Here is a 9,094-nt window from a genome sequence, read left to right on the forward strand (position 1 = left end):
GTCTAACCACTCCCTTCTTACTGTTCACTAGGATACAAGCTCCATGAGGATATGCATTTTGTCTCCTTGTCCACTACTATATCCTTAGTTTAAAAGACTACCTGGGTACATAATAGGCCCTCATCAAATTGAATGAATGAATGCAGTGTCAGCAAGAAATCCGTATGTATAACTTGGGAGAAGAAACAGAGTCCCAGGGGTGTAAGGCTGAGACTGTTGGGTAAGATCTATGCAGACCAGAGCTGCAGAGCTGGCCGAGCTTAAAAAATAAGCACACTGGCATACTGGTACAGTTATCTTAAGAGAAGAAAATGAAATCCTGCTGACAGCCGCAGAAAAACCTCAGGTGACTTACACCATTAGGCACTGAAGCCAAGGACCAAATCAACCAAGCAAACCACCACCACGAGTGCTCAGCTCCTGGAAGGAGCTGCAACAGCCACAAATGCATCTGCTCCTTTAATGTATTCAGTCCACCCAACATACCACTGGGGACCAGGGGAAAGGGAAGGACACGCACACTGACTGAGACCCTGCTATTTCCCAGGCCGATAGGTGTTTTTCCTTCATCAACCCCTCTAATCCCCAGAAAAACCCTGAGTTGAGTGTTATCTCTATTTCATATGGAAACTGGAGATTTAAGAGTGTTTCAGTAACCAATCAAGAAACAGGAATGTGTTACAAGCTAGAAATAGAAATAGATACAATACAATGTCATCCAGGCTGGCTGGGCAGGGACAACATACAGATCAGTCCTGTTAATCCTGCCCTCAGGCCTGACTGATGCAGCTAAGTGACAGCCAACAGACCCACTAGCTATGGGGTCTTAATAAGCCTCTGGATCTCTTTGAACCTAACTTCCCTTTTTATAAGAGATTTGTAAGAGATCATTTAACCTCTTTCCTAATACTACCTGAAAGCTCTAACAGGAACACATCTGAATCACTGCTGTAGGTGTTATAAGAAAATCCACAGCCCATAGATTTTTGGCATTCTATGCTATGCTGGAGAAAACAAACTGGAAGACCCTGCCTGTTTAACAGTTTACAGTGTAAGTCAACCAAGGCAGATGCAGGTTCACCTAGCCTTGCCTGCCACTCAACATCAGTTCCCAAACCTTTGCTTTTGGGAACTTGGTCTCCTGCTCACTGAATTCCCAGAGCACCATTCCCAGTGACCCACAGAATCCTCCCTACTGCATACACTCCAGTTCCCAGACAAACATAACTTTCTTGTTGTTCTTAGTAACAAACAAAAGCCAAGTTAAAATACAAACAGACAAAAACCTAAGAAGTTGATCCTGAATTCCCATTAATTTCCATGAGCTTCAGTAAAGTGGTCATGTTTATGGCTGTTTTATCCTATTGGCATTGTGAGGTAAGGAGTCCAGTTAATTGCAGAAAATTCTTCTTTTCATCTAAAACATACCAAATGGCTAAAAATTCCAACCCATGTCCACATCATCTCATTAGATATTCTTTTTTCCAACACCACAAATGAGAGGCAATGATAGTGCATTATTAGTTCACCTGGCAGATTCTCTAACAGTGAAGTAAATGACTTCATCACAGTAAAAACTGTGCTAACAGGACTAAAGAGATATAGTTGCTAAAATGTTCAAGAAGGAACTCAGAACCAGGTCAACTTTGTGAACACTGTCCAATGACAAAACAGAGTAAGAAAATCCAATTTGGTTCTTGGAAAACTTTATATTAGAATTCATTTCTACCTCATGAGACTACTGAAATTCGTAAGAAATTCTGCTAACTGGAAGACAATGGTATGCAATGAAACATGTATATTACTGCTTTTTGTTTTGGAAGACCATGCTACAAATGTTTCTATCATATGTGCTTAAGAGTGGCTGGGGAGGTCATTCTGTGACCAAAGAAGACTGATGATTCATGACTGCATCTGCTATTTTGAAGCTGATCTTGCTATTTTGCCAGGTACAATCCCAAAGCAGCTTTTTCCCTTACTCAGAATATTCTTAGAACACTATTTTTGCTAAAGAATTCAGTGAAAGTTCTAAGTAAAAACAGTAAGTAGTACAACTATTAACGTTTCCCCTCCACAGTCAACCCTGATTTCTTTCTGTGAAACATGACGTTTACATCTCCAAATTTTCCACTGGTGAAAAATTCTTCATGCTTCTTAATTTTGCATTTTTTCATAAACTTTAGGGTCAAGCGCCGCTTGGTATATGTCTGTAGGCTGAGGACACTGAACAAGCTTTCCTTCACTGGTGTCAAAGTCTTGAGCACTTATTGAAGATTCTCCTGCATGTGCTACAGGTGGGTTCTCCGGTGTTTAATAAGGTGGGAATTTTGACTGAATTTTTTTCCACATTGATGACATGTAAAGGGCTTCTCTCCAGTGTGAGTTCTTTGGTGTGTGTGGAGATGTGAATTTTGACTGAAGCTTTTCCCACACCATGAGCATTTATATGGCTTTACTCCTTGGTGTGTTGTTAAGTGCTTATTGAGATCTGACCTCCATCTAAACCTCTTATCACACTGTTCACATTTATATGGTTTCTCTTCAGTGTGAATTCTTTGGTGCTTAATAAGGTCAGAACTAACTCTGAAGCTTTTCCCACATTCCTGACATTTAAAAGGCTTCTCTCCTGCACGTTCTTTCTCATGAAGCTCGATAAGTTTCAGCAGCTCTTCTTCCCACCAGTTTGAAAATTTAATTCCTTCCTTCACTGGAAAATCTTGGTGCCATTTCCCCACCCTATGCGTATCACCATGATTTTCTTTGCCCATTGTTTTCTGATGAACATTCACACTGGCTTTTTTTGATACTATGTCTCCTGGTGCTTGTATTTCTAAGTCAGAAAAACATATAGGTTGATGATTTTCAGTGTCATTTTTCATCTTTATCTCTGTTGGAATAAACATAAGAATCAGCCAATTGTATGTCAGAGCAAGAAAACCATGGGAATAGAAAAAAACGCAATATTCACTGATTTTAAAAAAATAGGGAAGTAGAATCTTAAAATGTTAAGCCCTTGTAAAGGTTCCTACCAAGGCACATTTCTCCTCTTCCCATGGTATATTTACCTGAAAACAGCTCTTTGGGACTGTCTTTGAATATTGGGGGTCCTTGAACCCATGGCTCTTCCCCTTGCTCTAGGCAGCAGATCACTTTAGTTTTGGGGAGCACAAATAATGCTGTGAAATAAAAAACTGAAGTCAGTGACTGGAACTAACAATGGTTCACTAATTCCAGACTACTTCAGGAAGTGCAAAAGATACTTTAACAGTTTCTTATCCTGAATGGTTAAATGGAGTGTCTCATATCCAATATTAAGTTTACACTATACTGCATTTGTGAGTGGGTATGTAAAGACTGGGAAATAAATCTAAGCTAGATCTATGAAAAGGGTATGTGAATTCATTGCGTGTTCCCCATCTTCTGAAACCAATACTCCATATTCAACTAAGCTGTAACCAAACTCCAGAGGCTACAGGAAATACAGGCTGGTCCTATTACCTCTTTAGGAAGACTCATACTGGATAAGGCCAGGTCTAGGGGAGTCAATGTGAAGGTCAATGGGCTGGGTATCATAAATACAAGTGATTCCTGTTATATTATAGCAAGTTTCAATTGAGTTCTCAGGTACCAGACACTGGACCAGGAAAGATTTCTACTACTCCTATAGCTCACTGGTTCACATCCAGGTGGAGGAAACAGACCAGAATTACTTAGTGGACTTTCTTTAAATCATATTGCCAAGTATGGAAAGCATTCATCACTCAGTCATTCAATACATATGTGCTGAGTGGCTATGGTGCACCAGGCACCCTCTATGTGCTAGGGATACAGTGGTGAATAAGCCAAGCCCCTTGATCTCAGAGAGCTTATCTTCTAGCGCAGAGTGAGACAGTCTAATGTCAATAAACACGCAAATAAAATATCAGGAAGTGATAAACGTTTTGAAGAAAACTAGAGCAGGGTGAGAGAACACTTAAGATTCTGCTTCTGTGAAGGTATTTTAAATAAGGCTATGTGAAAAGCCTCTCTTAGTGATATTTGAAGGACTTCCTTGGTGGTCCAGTGGTTAAGACCCATGCTCCCAATGCAGTGGGTCCGGGTTCGATCCGTGGTTGGGGAGCTAAGATGCTGCAACTAAGAGTTCGCATGCTGCAACTAAAAATCCCGCATGCTGCAACTAAAGATCCAGAGTGCCAAACTAAGACCCTGCACAGCCACATAAATATATATTTTAAAAAAAGGAAAAAAAGTGATATTTTGAGCAGAACCCTAAACTGAGAGTTTTGTCATATGGCAGAAAAGTGTGCCAGGCACAGGGAAGGAGAAAGAAATGAGCACACCAAGCCCATGAAACAACAAGATAAGCAGTGTGAATAAAGAGGCCAGAGCAAGGGCACGAGTGGCAGGAGACGACAGCAGGGAGATGAGGAGGGGCCAGATCGTGGAGGAAGCCTTGGTAAGGAATTTGGTTCTTATATTGAATGTGATGAGAAGTTATCGTAAGGTTTTTAAGCAGAAAATGTCATCATCTGATTAGGTTTGGTTTTTTTGGCCACACCCTGCAGCTTCCAGGATCTTACTTCCCCAACCAGGGATTGAACCTACACCCTTCACACTGAAAGTGCAGAGTCCTAACCACTAGACCACCAGGGAATTCCCCGTGATTAGGGGTGTTTTTTTTTTTTTAAATACCTTTATTTTATTTATTTATTTTTGGCTGTGTTGGGTATTCGTTGCTGTACGTGGGCTTTCTCTAGTTGCAGTGAGCAAGTGGGGGCTACTCTTTGTTGCAGTGTGTGGGCTTCTCATTGTTATGTCTTCCCTTGTTGCAGAGCACAGGCTCTAGACAAGTGCGCTTCAGTAGTTGTGGTACACAGGCTCAGTAGTTGTGGCGCACGGGCTGAGTTGCTCTGCAGCATGTGGGAACTTCCTGGAGCAGGGCTCAAACTCGTGTCCCCTGCATTGGCAGGCAGATTCTTAACCACTGCGCCACCAGGGAAGCCCCCCATGATTAGGTTTTTAAAAGACTCTGGCTGCTGTGTGGAAAACTGATTGTGGGAGGGCAGGAGTGGTGGCAGTTAGAAAGTATTGAGTGAACCTTGTGGCTGAGACAAGGATGGTAACAGCACAAGAGGCTGAGACATGATCTGATTCAAGCTACACTGTGAGGGTGGAGCCAAGCTGATTAGCGATGACCTAGTAGTGGGGTAGGATGGCAAGATCACAGTAAAGAATGATCCATAGGTTTTCTGGCCTGAAATACTGGGTGAATGGTAGTGTCCTTTAGGGAGACAGGAAAGAGAAGAGCAAAGCAAATTTGGAAGGAAGGGAACAAAAATTCTGGATAAGGAATGAGCATGTGAACTTGGCAAAAGCTCCCAGGTAAACTGGTTACACCTTTTCCCTGCCGAACCACTATCTGAGAATCAAAAAGCAACTGGTAAATATATCTGTGTATATAAAAAAGAAAAAAAAAAAAGCAACTGGAAAAGAGACTCTCTCACAGAGAAAGCCAAGAATATGACAGATTACTCAACTCCTATGCAAAGGGAAGGGCAAAGAACTTCCCTGGTGGTTTAGTAGTCAAGAATCCACCTTCCAATGCAGCAGACGGGGGTTCAACCCCTGGTCAGGGAACTAAAATCCCACATGCCGTGGGGCAATGAAGCCTGCGCCACAACTACAGAGCCCGCGCGCTCTAGAGCCTGTGTGCCACAACTAGAGAGAAGCCCACGTGCCGCAACGAAACATCTCGCATGCCACATCGAAGATCTCGCATGCCACAACTAAGGTCTGACGCAGCCAAATAAATAATTTTTTTAAAAAAAGATTCAGGACTTCCCTGGTGGCGTAGTGGTTAAGAATCCGCCTGCCAGTGCAGGGGACACAAGTTTGAGCCCTGGTCCGGGAAGATCCCATATGCCGCGGAGCAACTAAGCCCATGTGCCACAACTACTAAGCCTGCACTCTAGAGCCCACGAGCCACAATTGCTGAAGCCCACGTGCCTAGAGCCTGTGCTCTGCAATGAGAAGCCACTGCAATGAGAAGCCCATGCACCACAACAAAGAATAGCCCCTGCTCGCCGCAACTAGAGAAAGCCCGCGTGCAGCAACGAAGACCCAACACAGCCAAAAAGATAAATTAAAAAAATTTAAAAAAAAAAGATTCAATGAAGGGAAGGGGAGTATCTTTACCTAGAGAGATGACAGTCTCATAGTTTTCTTGCATTACATCATTGTAGAGGGCCTTCTGAGTAGGATCCAGTAACTCCCATTCTTCCTGGGAAAAATATATGGCCACTTCTTCAAATGTCAACAAGCTCTAAAAAGAGAATACGCTTTAGCTAAGTATTTGCCACTTCAAAAGCAGCCCAACCATCTGACCCATGATTTGTATGTTAGGCCAGGAACTAAAGGAACAGTACATGATACTTTTTAAGGTGAGGAGGCAGAAATGGAAGAGGCAAGGGATCAGCAAACAGTCTGAGAGGTGTCCAGTTCCCCAGCAGGATCATCTGGGTTAACACGCCTCTAACCACGTGCTGGGCAGTGTAGGTCAAGGGCAGCAGGGAGAGGCAGCCCTAAGAAGCTGGAAAGCACAGCTCACCTGGGACTCAGGCAAGATGAGCTCAGGTGCCACTGGCCAGTCTTTGGTGTTTGTCTGTTCAGGAAAGGCTAGGATCCGGTGAGCAGGCACTGCTGTGGGTGAAAGATAGCAGAGGTAATTTCTCTCGCTTCTGTTTCTGAACGTGGTAGGCTCTTTTCTAAAATACAGAAGACCCCGATTTTTTTAGTATTGATGAGATACCTTTACAAGTACGTGTGCTGGACTTCCCTGGTGGCGCAGTGGTTAAGAATCCGCCTGCCAATGCAGGGGACATGGGTTTAAGCCCTCGTCCAGGAAGATCCTACATGCCATGGAGCAACTAAGCCCGTGCACCCCAGATACTGAGCCTGTGCTCTAGAGCCCAAGAGCCACAACTACTGAAGCCCGCGCACCCAGAGCCCATGCTCTGCAACAAGAAAAGCCACCACAATGAGAAGCCCACGCACCACAAGGAAGCCACCACAATGAGAAGCCACCTCAATGAGAAGCCCACGCACCACCTCGCTCACCGCAACTAGAGAAAGCCCACGTGCAGCAACGAAGACCCAACACAGCCAAAAATAAATAAATACATAAATTTATTTATTAAAAAAAAAAGTGTGTGTGTTCAGAAATGCCTCTCTCATTATAAATGAAAACCATGGAACTACCAGCCTCTAAAACAGGTTCCCTAGTTTTCATGAGCAAATTAATGAAACGAAAAAAATTTTTATTACCTTCTCATGACATAAATTGAAAACAAAATACTCAGGGAATCCAGTGTACAGTAAGAGATGTAGTTTTTTTCTTTTTTTATCATTTATTACTTTTTTTCTGGTACAAATAGTGTTCACATTCTGCCACTAACCACCCATTCTGATCACAATTCCTTCCATATTTTCAGCATGAGGTGAGACTGACCCTCTCTGCTTTTCTAAAAACAGAGTTCCTGATGTTATTACCAGGGTTCTGTGGTTTGGAGATTTCTGAATCTTAGGCCAACCCCCACCTTCAACCACACCTGGTCTGCTCTACCATAATCTGGGGGGCATCCTAATTGCTAACGTGGCTACATTAGTAGATCCACAGGGCAAGAAAGAAAATGGTAACAACATTCTGGCTTAACAAATTACTATCCCAGCTCCCAGGAGAAGGCAAGTAACGTGAAGCTCCTTACCCCTCTCACATACGGGCTCAGTTTCTTTGTGGGTATTCCTGATCAGCAGCTCTTGTAGACTCTGGTGTGTATTCCAAAATTCTTCATCCTGGGACATGCCCACTTGCTGGGCCTCTGCTGGCTTCAGCTTGAAGCCTAGGGCCTCTGCTGTCTCTCCCAAGAGCACTGCCTCCTTTCCCAGCTCATGGTCTGCAACCTAGAAATAATGCCCATCCTTGTTACCATGGAACTTACTTTTCGTTTGGGAGTTTTGGGAGAGGGAGGAAAAAGCAGAGTGCAAACTGTGGGAAGAAGGAGACACTAAAGGAAATGTCACAAAGACTTAAGAGAGATACGGGACCACCAATTTCCCACAAGAACTATACACAAAATATAGGAAAATTGGCAGAAGAGGAAAAAAGGTGTGGTTACTGTCAGCCCTCCAAGACAGCAGCCCCCACCCTCTGCATCCAGCCCAGCTCAGACCACTAACAGGGCTGCACAGGCCACCTGTTCTCATGCTGCCTTGACAGACTTTCTCTCCCAACTTAGATTCTTGCCTTAGTGGTTTCCTGTCCTCTAACTCTCTCAAAAGATTAAGGAATTGAATTTAAAAGTTGTCCTGTCGGGCTTCCCTGGTGGCGCAGTGGTTGAGAGTCCGCCTGCTGATGCAGGGGACATGGGTTCGTGCCCCGGTCCGGGAAGATCCCACATGCTGCGGAGCGGCTGGGCCTGTGAGCCATGGCCGCTGAGCCTGCATGTCCAGAGCCTGTGCTCCACAACTGGAGAGGCCACAACAGTGAGAGGCCCGTGTACGCCAAAAAAAAAAAAAAAAAAAAAAGTTGTCCTGTCAACCAGATTTTCCACATGGCCAGGGAAGAGTCTCACAGAGGATTGGGATGAAATGGAGAAAAAAGTGGGAGGAAAGAGTCAAGGCTCCAACCTATCCCCAAATGATTTTGACACAAAACGTGTGCCCTCCCGGTATTCTCAGTAGGCCTGTGAAGCTAGCTGGTATGCTGCCACCTGCCCAAGGGCATGCCCTGGATCCCCGCTCACAGCACAGCCAAGGAACAACCACTGAGGGAGGGCAGTGGAGGCCCTTGTCTACGGTACAGAGAACACTATCCCTCACGCTCTTTCTTCTCTCAGCTACTCTGTTGGGATTTCCAAATCTTTCTTTCCCTGTTTTCTTTCTACTTTTTCTCTTCCTGGGCAGTCTTCCTCTAGTTGTTTGGTTTCTCCTTCTCTTTCCTATCTTCACTCTCCTTTGGTCTCTGAGAATTACTGCTTTTTGGATCTGTCCCTTCCTCTCCAACTCCTTATTGCCTTTTGTTTGTTTCTAAGAACTT

General features: G+C 44.0%; 1 protein-coding gene across 1 annotated transcript; it reads right to left on the bottom strand.

The window, feature by feature from the left end:
• Nucleotides 1–6: 6 nt before the first annotated feature.
• LOC113616920 (zinc finger protein 75A-like) lies at nt 7–8,378 on the bottom strand. The gene is made up of 5 exons (XM_027100278.1): nt 7,764–8,378; nt 6,608–6,699; nt 6,196–6,322; nt 3,066–3,176; nt 7–2,887 (listed from the first exon to the last, which is right to left on the bottom strand). The coding sequence occupies exons 1-5, from the start codon at nt 7,858–7,860 to the stop codon at nt 2,289–2,291; spliced, it is 1,026 nt and encodes a 341-aa protein (XP_026956079.1). The 5' UTR covers nt 7,861–8,378; the 3' UTR covers nt 7–2,288.
• Between the last annotated feature and the right edge of the window lie 716 nt (nt 8,379–9,094).

The sequence above is a fragment of the Aethalodelphis obliquidens genome, unplaced genomic scaffold (assembly GCF_003676395.1).
Source record: "Aethalodelphis obliquidens isolate GAN/ISIS:26980383/991018 unplaced genomic scaffold, ASM367639v1 scaffold900, whole genome shotgun sequence".
Taxonomy (NCBI): Eukaryota; Metazoa; Chordata; class Mammalia; order Artiodactyla; family Delphinidae; genus Aethalodelphis; species Aethalodelphis obliquidens.